Below are 14,362 nucleotides of genomic sequence, written 5' to 3'. Positions count from 1 at the left end.
ATTAACCCAGGATTGTCCCATGGGATATGGGCCTGGGTCCGGTAATGCTGTGGAAGGAGCACCTGCCTGTAGAGATATTCAGATGTGTCCCTCTGCCATTTTTTGGCTGTGAGACTTAGGCAAGTCATTTGACTTCTGAGACACAGTTCTATCATCTGTGGAATGGAGAGAATGGAATCTGTTTTGGCTACCATCACAGGTTCATTTTTGAAGGAGATAGTGAAGTGCATGTATTCGTGTATACAATTAAGTTTTCCCCAGAGAAGGCCCTAAGAACGGGATGCATTTTCTCTCTCCTAACATGTTGTTTCCCCTCCCATTTCTTCAATTCTGTTAATATTTCAATTATTACATTTCTCATGCTTGAAAATTTCCTGAGTTTATTAATTTACTTATTCATGCATTCATTGACCCATCCATTTATCCTTGCAGCATTTGAGTTCCTACTGTGTGCAAGTCATCATGGATAGTCCCTTAAAATAATGAAGATGTTATCTGCCATTTGCTGAGCACACAGACATTGTGCTAAATGCTTTATTTAAATCTTATTTAATCTTCAAAATGTCCCTGTGAGGTAACATTATTTCTTCCTTTTTGCAGTTGAGGTAACCAGGGCTCAGGAAGTTAAATATCTTGCTCAGAGGAGAACCAAAGGTGTATTCAGGTCTGTCTCCAGAGCCCGTGTAGGCCTGCTGCCTCTTTCCTCATGTTTGATCTATTACAGGGCCTTCTCAGGGCTTTTTTGGTACTGTCTCTGAATTGGCCTCTTTCTTCTCACTCTCCTGATCCTGGTTCAGGCCTTCCTTGCCCTGTGTTCACTATTGCAGCAGCCTCCTTGCTGTTATTCCTGTCTTTGCCAGGTTGCTCCTGCTTGCACTCCATCCTGCAGGTGTCATCAGTTTGATCTTCCTAAAATAGTTTTCACTATGCTGTCTCCTGCTCAGGAACAGGACTGCCTTCCTGTGATTATTGGATCAAGTCCATCTATGTTTGCCTGATGTTAAACTTCTTGCCTACCCACAGTTACCTCCCAGTACATTGCAATGTTAAGATGTTTATTTATTCAATAAATATTTGACCATGAGCTATGTACTGGCTATTGGATCATAAAGAAGAAAAGGTGGGGGCTATGCTTCAAAAACCTTATAGTTTGATAGAATAACTCATCTAGAATTCGTTACTTCAGCTAAGCCAGTATTCTTTACTATTCCCTGGTCAAGCCAAGTTATTTCTGCCTCTATTCATACTGTGTTCACAACTTACAGGGCTTTCTAGGCCTTTCCACATACTTTCTAAAATCCCCATAATTCAAGGCATGCTTAGGTACTCCCTTTCTTTCTAATTTACCTCTCTCTATAATTTCTTATGATATTTATTGTGTAGCTGTGTATACCATTTAGTATCATGTCAGGTAATTCTTTGCACTTCTATAATTTCTGTACTTTTTACAAGGCACTTTTTTTTTTTTTTTTTGAGTCTCAGTCTGTCACCCTGGCTGGAGTGCAGTGGTGCAATCTTGGCTCACTGCAACCTTCACCTCCCGGCTTCAAGCGATTCTCACGCCTAAAGTCTCTCAAGTAGCTGGGATTATAGGCATGCGCCACCATACCCAGCCCATTTTTGTATTTTTAGTAGAGATGGGGTTTTGCCATGTCAGCCAGGCTGGTCTTGAACTCCTGGTCTCAAGTGAGCCACCTGCCTCAGCCTCCCAAAGTGTTGGGATTACAGGCATGAGCCACCACGCCTGGCCTACAAGGTTCTTGTATATGCTTTAGCTTTTTTGAACCTCATAATACTGACGTAGATATGGCAGATATTATTTCCATTTCATAGGAAAATAAACAGATTGCAAGAAGTTGGGGGACTGTTGATACCTATGTGGTTAGTGAGTTGTGAGGCTATTTTTAGATCTGAGCTCTTTTGAATTTTTGAAGGCAGTGTGGCCTACAGGAAGAGCAGTGCGTTGGAAGCCTAGAGATGTTTGTGGTAATGGTGAGGGGTAGTAGAAAGCACAGAGGGCTCTGGGTCAGGTTGTTTCCAGTTTTGGCTCTACTCCTCACAGCCTGTGTAACTTCAGGGAAGTTGCTCAGTTCTCAAAGCCTCAGTTGCCTTGTCAGCATCATCCCTGGCCAACCTCTCAGTGGGGTTATTTTAATGTCCATATATGATGACATTGTTTTTAGCTAACTTTTATTTAGCACTTATTAAATACCAGGCGGTGTTCTGGATGCTTTGTATGGATTATCTCAGCTAATCCTCACGATACCTCTCTGAAATATGTTCTTTGTTACTTCCCCATGGCAGATGAGGAAATTGAGGCATAGAGATGTTAAGTAACTAGACCAAGTTTATGTAGCTACCAAGTGGTAAAGCCAGGAAAGTAGCTTGAGTCTAGAACCAGTACTCAACCATGGTTCTATAAAATGTCTTTTTTTTAAGGTAGACTGTGAAGTGCCCCGAACATGTGAGGTCCAGGCTGCAAGGACGTGCCTGGCCTTGCCCACCTGTGTAATGGTGAATAGGGAAAGGAGGGGGAAACATGGAGATTTTGCAAGGAGGAGAGAGATGATTTCCTAGGGGGTCTGGCCAGGACTGAAGATATGGAATTGTTTTTTGGGGCTATATTTCTGAATGTTGGCTATCATTCTACTGTTGGGCTACCTGGCCTATCTTAGGAGGGTAGAGTGGGGTGAAGTCACTGTTCTGCCAATGAAGTAAGCCCAGTACAGAAAAGACAGGCGTCCCTAGGCCCAAGGGAACTAGATCCATACCATACTCAGTGGAGCCATAGGTCAGACCCTAGGCCAACCTTGTTGACTGTGTAGGGGCAGGGACCCTGGTCTTTTGGTTCCTAGCCCAAGATAGATGGGCCAGTGAATGAAAGCAGTATGGTTACATAGTCCCTTGGAGACCTCTCATTAGAATGCATAATCTTATTAAATTAAACAATTTTAATTGTAAAAGTAATACATGGTTATTGAAGAATTTTTGTAAAATACAGAATCGTAGAAAATAAACCATTTCATCGGGTCTGAGATGCTAGGAGGCAAGGCCAAGAGTACAAGGGGCAGATGGCTGAGGTAGACTGGGCCTTGTGCTACAAGAAGAAAGAAGGGCTCTCTGCTTTTGACTACTGCCTTTAGTAATGCAGTTGAGTCTGATATTCTTGGGTTTTACAACCTGGCCCCTTATAACAACCATAAAGGGTGAAGAGTGACTGTGGCAACTTTGCCAGCCTTGTGGGAGGGGGCGGGGGTACTTGGCTTGCTTTGCTATGTGTGTGAAGTTGCCTCCATTACTGCCCTTCCCTTGCTGCCTGTTGGGCAGGTCCTACCTCCTCTGGCTCAGTTTGAGATTGAAATCCAGGCCCTAATCACATGAATTTGGACCCTGAGTCCAGAGTTTAGAGAGGGGAGGGAGAGAGAAGAGCACCAGAAAGGTGGATGAGAGACCCTTATTTTGGCTGTGTGGAGGCCCTAGGCAGCTGATCACTTTGAAGTGTCACTTGATGCTTATGGGCCTGCTAAGGCCTTACATCCTGGGGGACAGGGGAACAGTGATGGTGAGTGGGTACAGACTAGGAGGACCTGTCAAGACTGTTCCCAGCCCTAGGACAGTATACTCGAGAGGTGAGTGCTGAGGGTCTGTGGCGTAGGCCCAGCCCTCAGTCCCTGGCCCAGGTGAAGCAGGGGGGCACTAGGACCCAGAGGCTAGCACGGTTCCTGACAAGTCTAGAGCAGCACTAGCGCAGAGTGAGACTCATCAGCTGGCAAGCAGGATTCTGTGTCTCTGGGTTCAGGAATCCTCAGGCAGCAGAGGGGACTTGCTCCTCAGCCCCCATCACTGCCCCCACCCCTACCCGTGTAGGCCACCGAGTGAGGCCCATGGACTGGGGAGGGCTGTGTCTGACGACTCCTGTGTCCCTCTATGAGGGCCCAGCGCCCTGACCCTCCTGCCTAGGTTTCTACCTTTTCTCTCTGTCTTTGGCCAGCTGGGGGAGGGGGTAGAGGCCGGGTGAGCAACATGGCACAGAGCAAGAGGCACGTGTACACCCGGGTAAGTGGCCCTAATCTGGGATGGCCCTGGAGGGCTGCTGGGGAAGGCCTGGGTGCCTGTGGACATCATTGGTGTGGGGGCTGGGGAGATAGGCTGGAGCTCAGCTGGGGGCACTCAGACTGTGTTTTCTAAGGAGCCCTCGAAGCCCTGGTGGTGTAAGGCTGGACAGGCTTCCCTTTACAGAGTTGATCCCTAAATGGGGACTAGCAAGGCCTGACCTCTGACTCTAATTGGCCCTCATACCAGGGGCTCCTGAGGGGGTCCAGATTATCCTGGGGACTCAGAATGGGGATGATGTGTCAGAGAGGTCTTATAGTAAAGCCTTTCTTAAGAGCTGCTTTGTTATTTGTTACTTGCTTTCTTTCTCTTCTGAGACTGAATCTGTAGCTACTGTTGTGGCCCCCTGGTTCTGAGAGGCTTATTGGGGTTGGAAAGTGGGGGAGTCTCTGACTTTGGGTTCAGCCTTTTATATCACTGGCAATTCCTTTTATTATCAGGTCCGTGAGAGCCATCCTGCTGTTCCAGGTGTGATTTGAGATCCTGGAACCTCTGGGAACTATATCCTCACCTTCCTGGATGAGCTCTTTGGGGAAGGGAATTAGGCAACGACAGGTTGGGAGGTGTCCTGGCTCTTCCATGGCTCTGCTAGGGCTCCCTTCTGAAGCTATTATGAATGAGAGTATCAGAAGGGACTCCCATAGAGTCTTTAGGATGATGGTATCACTTCATCATGCCTCATTCATCTGTTTGCTGCAAGGCCCCTGGTTCATGGAGTTGCTATTGCTAAAAATGACAAGTGTGATTTTCTTCTAAACCATGGGCCTATTTGGGACCTAATTTTCTATTGTGTTCAGTCATCCTGGGTGTGCCAGAAGCTGAGAGCTGCCCAAGGAAAGTGTCTTAGTCTGTTCTTTTGCCTTGCCCATCTGTGGAGTGATAAACCATTCATTTGGACCACTGAGCAGAGTCTTGGGAACAGAGTGAGGGGTAGATCCACCCAATTTACTTGGCCTGTGTTTTCCTTTTTATAGCAAAATAGCATGGAGAAGAATCTCCAGAACTTGGGGATAGAGAGTTGACCAAACAAGACTCAGGCCGGGTAGAAAGGAGTTGAATGGTTGAATGGGCTGTGGTGAAGCATCTGGGGTTTCATGGTGGGTTGTGGATGGGGATGGGAGAAGTCAGATCGGGAAGAAGAGGTGGTGACTTAAGGGTCTGGAAGGAGGCACAGTTGTGTGCCTCTGAAAGGATGAGGCCTAAGAAAACCATTTGAAACACAAAGGAGACAAGTGACAGTGGAAGGGGAAACAGAATTCTGTAGGTTCACCCACTGAATTGCCTGTCTTCCCAGCTCAGACTCCTGAGTCAGGGCATTGGGTTGTGGGGAGCCTGGTCTAAACTGAGTTATTTGCGTGAGCTTAATTCCCTTCCTGAGAGGAGAATTAAGGAGGCAGTGCTCCTGAGAAAGCAGCCATGTGGTGACATTCACAGACTGATCAATGAATTCTGATTTGTTATAAAAAATATATAAACCCTTAAAAATTCTAGCAGATTCCAGAGGAATTTGGAGAAATCTTAGAAGAGAATATCACTGACATTTTTTCAGAGGGGAATTTGGAGGTCCACCCAATTCTGCAAATGGGGTTTAAGAAAATGATTCTGGTTGTTTTTCAGTCCAGCATCTTGGCTGAGGCATTTCTTATACATAAGAATGCCACCTTTGATCTGAGGCCTCTAACTGTCTATGTTTACCTGTGTCTTTCTTTCAGACGCCCAGCGGCAGCAGGATGAGTGCAGAGGCAAGCGCCCGGCCTCTGCGGGTGGGCTCCCGTGTAGAAGTGATTGGAAAAGGCCACCGAGGCACTGTGGCCTATGTTGGAGCCACACTCTTTGCTACTGGCAAATGGGTAGGCGTGATTCTGGATGAAGCAAAGGGCAAAAATGATGGAACTGTTCAAGGAAGGAAGTACTTCACTTGTGATGAAGGGCATGGCATCTTTGTGCGCCAGTCCCAGGTATTCACGCCCTTCTTCTGTGTGTGTGCATGTGTGCACATGTCTGTTGCATGTGCAGCTGATGTGTTGGTACTTCCTTTTCCTGAGCATGGGCATAAGCCTCTGGTTGGGAGAGTGGAAGGTAGTGGGGAAGGGAAGATTCGAGATCCATCCTTAGGGAAGCTGCCCTGTACTCTTGATTTGCTTGGAGCCTGGGGAGGGGCCCATATTACAGCCATCCTTGATCTGGCTATATTGAATCTATTGATCTGGCTATATTGAATCTGGCCTCAGATCCAGGTATTTGAAGATGGAGCAGACACTACTTCCCCAGAGACACCCGATTCTTCTGCTTCAAAAGTCCTCAAAAGAGGTAACAACCACCCACTTGAAGTTGCCTCCTCATAGTCAGGAGGAGTCCCCAGGGCTTCTCCTCATAACATGGGGCCACAGTAGATCCTAAGATTCTTTTTCCATCACCACCATATTCCTTTATTATTATCTCCCCCTACCTCTCTATACAAGTACACACTTTGTTTCTGTTTGCTTTCTACAGAGGGAACTGATACAACTGCAAAGACTAGCAAACTGGTGAGTGGTTTGGGGGTGGAAATGGGGAGTAATAAAGGGAGGGGAAGGAGAAATATGGGGGATACCCAGTGCTAGGCAGGTAGAAGTAGTAGGTAAGTCTGAGTTGCCTTCAAATCTCTCCAGCTTCCCTAAGAAGGAGGCTTTCTGGGAATTAATTTCTGCATTAGAGTTATAGTAAAGGTGGTAGCAGGGAAAAACTCATAGGCTCCATAAGTTCAGGGTCAAATGAGATTGAGCTGAGGGTGATAGGAAGGACAGGTCTAACCCAAGTAGTGTAGCCAACTTCCTACCTTTTGGAACCCAAAGATGCCAACATCTAAAGGGTCTGAGGGTAAGGTTAAGGTAGAAGATAGAGGAAGAAGCAATCTCCTATTCACAAGTGAATGGCAAGGAGTCGGACCCTCTACCTCCTGTTTTAAGCTGGATGCAGAGGGTGCTTCCTAGTTCCTCTCTGATACTCCGTGCAGGGTGTGTGAGGTGGGGCTGTAGACTCTGTAGCTTCTCTGGGCCAAGGGGTGAACATCATGGAAGCTGATCTTTGAGGGACTACTCATTTCACCCTGACAACCCCCTACCCCAGCCTAACCTGTGTATGCCTGAGTTGGTCTTAACACCTATGCCCAGGACATCTGTTCTCTAACTCTGCCCTTTCCTACTCCTCATGCAGCGGGGACTGAAGCCTAAGAAGGTGGTGTGTTTACTATTTGTGCCTGGGTGGATGGGAGCCATGAGCCCCTTCCCCAGCTGTCCTGCATGTCCTTGGGCTGCTGCATGCCTGTGTGTGTGTGTGACCTTGGGCTGGGATGGCCAGAGGAAATGGTGGCCTTGGCTTTCAGAGTTCCTTTGAAGAGTGCAAGAACTTCAGGCTCAGTGTCCACGTCCAGGTAGCACTCATTAGGGATGATTCTCTCTGCCCCAGGACTCCAAGTCAAAGATTCCCCAGTCAAAAACTGTAAGCATTTGAATGTAAATAGCAGCAGTGTGAAATAGATCATTTACTGGGTTACAGTGGGTTCTCGCTTAGCCCGAGCTTGGACAACCGTAGAAGGATAGACTGGGGGAATGGGACTGAGGAAGATACCAAGTGATGGGGTTTTGCAAGGAGATGGGAGGTCAGAGAACAGAGCATAGGGTAAGAACAGTCCCAAGCTGGAAAACCTAAGAGACTTCATGTGCCTGCCTCTGGATGGGCACTGCCATAAATATCCCCACACCCTGCAACTCTGCCCCATCAGTCTGTCCCTGCCTCCTTCCCCCTCTGGTGGTGTGCCTGAGGCCTACCTCCTACCCCTTGCAGCCTTTCATCAACCATCATTGGAGTGGGGCTCAATCATGTCACCTTCCCTCCCCTCCCCACCACAGACTCTTTAAACTCTTAGATTGCTGCCATGACCACTTCCTCATACCAGCCCTTGCCTTGGGCCTCTGCCCAAGCTCTTTTTGACCTGCATGTGCCTGTCTGGCCTGTATGTACTGTGTTGTATGTACAATTCTATGATTTCCTTGTTGTCAGCCTATCTCAGGCCTTTCTGACATTGCATGGAGAGCTGCTGGATTGGGGCTGTGGGAGGGGAGAGGAAAACATCGCCTTTTTCAGGAGGAAACCAGCTCCTGGTTGGTGATGGGTCCTCACTTTGAAGTCTTGCCATGGTAGAGACCACAACCATTGCTTTGGTTGGAAATGGGGATATAAAGAAAATAGTGCTGTGAAGGATCCTGGGCCCATTTCAGAGTCATAGAAACTTGGCTTTGTCCTTTGATTATTGTCTCCTGGTTGGGGTTTCCATTTCACCTCAGGCCTTGAATAGAGAAGAGCATGAAACTATGGTCTTATATTTATGGAGTTCTTTCCACAGCCTGGTCTGACCAGGGGCTTTGGCAGCTGCCTGGGGAAATGTGGGAAAGCCCAGGCTAGGCCACCCATGCTGCCCTTCTGCACTCATGTTGGAAAGTGTCAATCAGACAGTTGAGTGCCCCCACCCCGGGGCACCCCAGTCTTCCTCTCCAGTAGTTTTTTTCAAAGCAGATCACTTAGCCTAGGGCCCCTGCTCTCACCCATGTGGATCAGGGAGCTGGTTCCAGAGCAAAAGAATGTGCTTTGAAGGGGAAGGCAGAAGAAAACTCAGATGTCTCTGCAGAGTGCTTAGTTCTTTTTGGAAACCCTTTAGAGACAGGCTTTAACCTGTCTACAACCAGGGGATGGTTGGAGAGGAGCCCAACAGTCATTAGAACTGCTGCTACCCAGATGCATGTTCCCCAGGGTTTCTTAGTCACTGTGTGTGCTCCTCAGAGCTGAGTCCTATTGCTGGAGGGGCACTCTAGATGTGTGTGTGCACCAGATGAGAGACTGTAAGGGTGTTGCCAGGTTGTATAAGAGACAGAAGTGGAGTTAATGGGGCTATGGATGGGTTGGGGTAGGGGCAGAGTGTGAGTATGATGAGAGAGACTGCTGGAGCAGAGAGGCCCTGTGTCCCTGCCCAGTGATGCCCTGGCCCCATAGAGTGCCATTTCTGGGATAGCCTCTGCCCCAGTTTTTTGGAGCACGCTCTTGGGGGTAGGCAAGGGAGGGAAGAGAGGAGCCAGAACCTGTTCTTTGGAGAAAGAAGCAGGACAAGCTCTGCGCATGACCATCATGAGGAGGAGGAGCCAGCAAAGCCCTAGACGGTTGCTAGGTGACTGAGGAGCAGTGGCTCCACCCCCATGGAGCAGAGGAGGGTGGGTGCATGACGTCAGGTGGAGCTGGTGCTGCGGCCACTGAGGCTGCCATCAGCCTAAGCTGGTGAACTGGGCCAGGCACCGCTCCGGTGCCTGCCAGAGCCTGGCGATCTAGCTGCACATCTGCGGGGGCCTCTGTGTCAGAGCGGCGGCCGTTTGCAGGCTGGGAAGCTGCGGCACCGGGAAGCTGAGGCTGCATTGTTGGGATTTGATGCACTAATCTCCTGTCTCCGCCGCCTTTCCCTCTGTTCGGTCTCTTGCCCTCCCTCCCTTCGTCTGTCCTTCCTCTGTGTGTTTGTCTATCCTCCTCTGTCCCTTCTCTTTCCTCTCCTTGCTTTCTTTGGTTTTCTGCAATGATGAGACAGGCACCGACAGCCCGAAAGGTACTCTTGCTTGCTCTCGTCCTGCTGCTGGGTTGCCAGGGCAATGGTGGCAGCAGGCTGCTGGGGTGGGGGTGGGGGCTGATTGACTTCATCTGTCTACCTGGTCAGGGGAGGCGGGTGAGGACGAAGGTGGGTTAGGGAGAGTCGTGTGGCACCACTATGCCCCACACCCTAGGCATTTGCTTATGGCCTTGCCTGCTTTTGGCTCTGCCTGTGTTCCAGGCCTTATACCCAGTGGCCTCACAGGCTTGGGCTTCAGGCAGCCTCTACTGCATACTGGATCTGGGAGGATTTCCTGTGGTAGAACCTAGGGAAGCAGGCCCAGGTATCTCAGTGCCTCTAGCAGGCCTGCCTGCCTCACCCAGCCTTTGCTAGAATACCTCTTAGTTCTCCCCGCATCCCCCAACCCCCAGGGTTTGTGTCAGAGCGCTTTACCAGGGTGGGATGGGAACTCTAGAATAGTTTTTGACCCACAGCTATGGAAGCTTAACCCAGGGTAGGAGGGGTGGGAATTGGTTTTCTTGGCCTCAGTGTATCCTGGAAATAAGGCCCAAGCCAAATCTTGTCTTGACTAGAGCAGTGAGATACTGGGTAGCAAGAACACTATTTGGAAATTGGAGTTAATTGTCCACTTACCATTTTGCAGTAACCTGAAGGGTTTCCAGATTTGATTTAGGGCTGTAGTTTTTCTGTGCTGCTGCCCACCCCCACCTCCTTTCCTGCCGCTGGGTGGGGTTACTTTGCTGAGCTCTGGGCTTCTGCTAATGCAATATTCATGGTCCTGACACCTGAGCCCTCTTCCCTAGCGATGGGGACTGCTGCAGGATCTGATTCTGGGGAAGGGGGTTGGGGAGAGGGAGGACAGCAGCATTGCTCTGCCCTAGGGACCTGATCTCCCATTTCTGAGCTTAGATTACTTTTGTCACATGGGGTTTCTAGGGAGTTCTGTATAGAGTCTAGCACTTGAAGGAAGAGGCTGACCTGGGAAAGTCCTTGGGAGTGGTGGCTGGGCGGGGCCTCCGGCTCTGGACTGGAGTGGGAGAGATCGTTTGCAGGAGGACTGGTCTCTTGGGACCTTCTCACTAGCTGCTTCCTTGTTCTATGGCTCAGCCTAGAGATGGACTTCTGGGATTTCCGGGGTGTCTGAAGGGGTGAGGCCTGCAAGGATTGGACAAAAGTGGGAGCAGGAACCAAGGGGAACAGGAATTCTGGGTTCCTGAAGTAGGAACACAGTGATTCACTGAAGGGAGAAGGGAGTGGGATTAGGGGGAGGGTGGCTAACTGTAGCCCCATTCCTGTTACTTCTTCTGCTCTCATTGCTGTCCCTTTTGCTCTCTGTCTTTCTGCCATTGCCCTTTCTTTCCTGACTACTTCTCTTCTGGCTCCTGTTGCCTGTCCAGACCACAACTCGGCGGCCCAAGGTGAGAAAACAGGCCCCTGTGTGAGCCACTGCTGAGTGAACACACACGTTTCAGGCGTGTGCATGTATGAGGGCACGTGTATGAGCAAGTGAAAGTTGGTCATAGTGCATCCTAGGTTCTCTTCAGAGGAAAGTGGGGGTTCGCAGTGCTGGCAGGCACCTCCTAGGGAAAATGGCTTTTGGCTTTTAGGAGGTTGTCTAAGCCAGTAGCTTCAATGCAAAAGAGAAATGAATGGGGTTGTAGTTAATCAAAGCAGGCTTTCTTGAACAAGGGAATTTTGACCTGTTTTGAGGGGAGGGATTGGAAGAAAGATGAAGAACTTGGCCATGTAAAATGTCAGCGGATAAGGAGGTGAGTGTGTCTGTGACAGGCTTTGGGTGGGGATGTCTGAGGATTGCACATGGTCTCTGAGTGTCAGCCCACTGGGAGACCTTGGGGCTCAGCACTTTGAGTACATTGGCAGGCCTGTCTGCTCCAGGACTTGAACTTCAGGTCAGCTTCTCTGCTCACCTCCTCCCCTGCCCCACAGGGACCTGGATAGTGTTGCCAGATTGGGGGAGATGACAGAAGGGTTGTTTCAAGGGGGAGTCTAGGGGTACAACTTTCACCTTGGCCCTTTTACCTGCAGGGTCTTCTGAAGTAGACTGAGAGAGGGAGATTCAGCTTGACTCCCATAGAGGGTTTAGCAGGGGTAGAAAGCCTGGCACCCCCACTTTTGGCCGTGCCTTCTCTGGAAATTACATTGTACTTTTTCTCTCTAGGGGTGAAGGGCATAAACCTGGAGCAAGGATGGGACTGAGAGTATTATGAAGTTGCTAGAATGATCACAAGTGGGTCATAGACGGGGGTTCTAGGGAATAGTGGATTCTGCTCTTACGGGTAGTGCCAGAGCTAGGAGGAATGTGGAGTCAGTGTCAAGCGAGGAGCCTTATAATCTTATGATGTCTTTCTCTTATCTTTTCCTCCCTCTCTCCTCTGCCTCCCTCCTCCCCCGTCCTTTGTCACTATCTCTCTCTGCCTCTCTGTATCATTTTCCTTGTCCCCTTCATTATTCTCTGTTCTCACTGTGCTTTGATACTCTCTTTCTGGTTTTTCTCTTCTCTGTCTCCTTCCCTTGCCATATTCTCATATTCTGTTTCTGTTCCTCTTACTACCCCTATCCTCTGCTCTCTTTCTGGTCTGCCTCTACCCTCTCTGAATAGCCCACCCGCCCAGCCAGTACTGGGGTGGCTGGGGCCAGTAGCTCCCTGGGCCCCTCTGGCTCAGCGTCAGCAGGTGAGCTGAGCAGCAGTGAGCCCAGCACCCCGGCTCAGACTCCGCTGGCAGCACCCATCATCCCCACGCCGGCCCTCACCTCTCCTGGAGCAGTCCCCCCGCTTCCTTCCCCCTCCAAGGTAAGGACTGGGGTAGGGATAAAGGAGAATCAAGATACCCAGAGGCTTATGGCTACCTGCTGTGTCTTGAAAATTTCCTGGGGTTGGCAAACACCCAGAACTTGGATCAGAAAGGGTGAGGACGTAGCTTATGGATATCTTGCCACTGACTGAGTCACCCTTTCTTTTCTTGCTGTTATGCCATACTTTCCCCGTATATACTGTGCCACGGTTTCCTCTCAGATGTTCTTAATGCCACTGACTTTTGGCCACCCTGGGGCTGGGTGATGTTTGCACACTTTATTGTGTTCTTTGCGCCAGCTCAGTGTTGGTGGAGAGGTGGGGTGGGCTGTGCACAGACCATGAGGCCTCTCCTTTGCAGGAGGAGGAGGGACTAAGGGCTCAGGTGCGGGACCTGGAGGAAAAACTAGAGACCCTGAGACTGAAACGGGCAGAAGACAAAGCAAAGCTAAAAGAGCTGGAGAAACACAAAATCCAACTGGAGCAGGTGCAGGAATGGAAGAGCAAAATGCAGGAGCAGCAGGCCGACCTGCAGCGGCGCCTCAAGGAGGCGAGAAAGGTTTGACTCTGGATGAAGTGGGTGGCTGGGGTGGCCTGAGACCCAAGGAAGCATGCTAGAAACTAGACTGGAACTGGAGCCTGGAACACACCGTGAGAAAGGGAGGCATGGGGCATCTCTGTGCTTGTACCCTCTCCCACCTCCACCTCTTCCTCAGGAAGCCAAGGAGGCCCTGGAGGCAAAGGAACGTTATATGGAGGAGATGGCTGATACTGCTGATGCCATTGAGATGGCCACTTTGGACAAGGAGATGGCTGAAGAGCGGGCTGAGTCCCTGCAGCAGGAGGTGGAGGCACTGAAGGAGCGAGTGGACGAGCTCACCACTGACTTAGAGATCCTCAAGGCTGAGATTGAAGAGAAGGGTAAGGGGCCCAGAGCTGCTGGGGGCCAAACGGTCGAGTGAGAACCATGCCTGAAAGTGTTAATGGTCTTCTCCAGGCTCAGATGGCGCTGCATCCAGTTATCAGCTCAAGCAGCTTGAGGAGCAGAACGCCCGCCTGAAGGATGCCCTGGTGAGGTAGGGTCTTTAGTGCTTGGCTCTGATGCTTACTCTTCTGTCTCCAAATGCATTAGAGCACCCATCGCCAGAGACTCTGACATGTGCTTTCCTCTTTCTGTCTTCCTAATGTCCCTGCAGGATGCGGGATCTTTCTTCCTCAGAGAAGCAGGAGCATGTGAAGCTCCAGAAGCTCATGGAAAAGAAGAACCAAGAACTGGAAGTTGTGAGGCAGCAGCGGGAGCGTCTGCAGGAGGAGCTAAGCCAGGCAGAGAGCACCATTGATGAGCTCAAGGAGCAGGTCTGGGGAGCCTAGCCCCTCACCCAGAATCCCCCACCTGACTCTCCTGTCAGTTGGTGCCTCCTCTTTCTAGGTGCCTTCCAGCAGCCCTTCTCCCCATCCTCCCCGTAACACAGGTGGATGCTGCTCTGGGTGCTGAGGAGATGGTGGAGATGCTGACAGATCGGAACCTGAATCTGGAAGAGAAAGTGCGCGAGTTGAGGGAGACTGTGGGAGACTTGGTAAGAGAAGAGCAGACCCCTGACATCTGACCCCGATGGTGGGTATTTGAAAGGGACCTGCTGAGAAAAAGATTGACATGTGACCCCTGGCCTTTTTTGAGCAGGGTGTGCAGTGAGGGACCCAGCCTGGGCTTGCTGCACTGACCCTGCCCATTTTTTTTTTTTCCCCAAGATGGCATCTCACTCTGTTGCCAGGCTGGAGGGCAGTGGTGCAATAATCTTGGCTCACTG

At 50.0% G+C, this 14,362-nt stretch overlaps 1 protein-coding gene across 9 annotated transcripts in view; it reads left to right on the top strand.

Annotated features, from left to right (window-relative positions):
* Positions 1–14,362, top strand: part of DCTN1 (dynactin subunit 1) — a 31,121-nt gene that overhangs the window by 8,181 nt on the left and 8,578 nt on the right. For 2 of the 9 annotated variants that reach the window (XM_007970171.3, XM_007970172.3), the window contains exons 2-13: positions 5,826–6,071; positions 6,345–6,423; positions 6,607–6,641; positions 7,309–7,329; positions 9,722–9,739; positions 11,140–11,160; positions 12,363–12,554; positions 12,916–13,113; positions 13,271–13,475; positions 13,552–13,630; positions 13,751–13,910; positions 14,027–14,131. In XM_007970171.3, the coding sequence (XP_007968362.3) occupies positions 5,826–6,071; positions 6,345–6,423; positions 6,607–6,641; positions 7,309–7,329; positions 9,722–9,739; positions 11,140–11,160; positions 12,363–12,554; positions 12,916–13,113; positions 13,271–13,475; positions 13,552–13,630; positions 13,751–13,910; positions 14,027–14,131 (1,359 nt within the window). Of the gene's footprint in view, positions 1–3,748; positions 4,057–5,825; positions 6,072–6,344; positions 6,424–6,606; positions 6,642–7,308; positions 7,330–7,402; positions 9,740–11,139; positions 11,161–12,362; positions 12,555–12,915; positions 13,114–13,270; positions 13,476–13,551; positions 13,631–13,750; positions 13,911–14,026; positions 14,132–14,362 lie in introns of those variants that run through there. The other 7 variants (XM_007970176.3, XM_007970178.3, XM_007970179.3 and 4 more) reach the window with 6 other exon arrangements.

Source organism: Chlorocebus sabaeus, chromosome 14, assembly GCF_047675955.1.
Source record: "Chlorocebus sabaeus isolate Y175 chromosome 14, mChlSab1.0.hap1, whole genome shotgun sequence".
NCBI classification, from domain to species: domain Eukaryota; kingdom Metazoa; phylum Chordata; class Mammalia; order Primates; family Cercopithecidae; genus Chlorocebus; species Chlorocebus sabaeus.
Note: the sequence above shows the minus strand (reverse complement) of the source record. Positions and strands in the feature narration are given on the sequence as shown.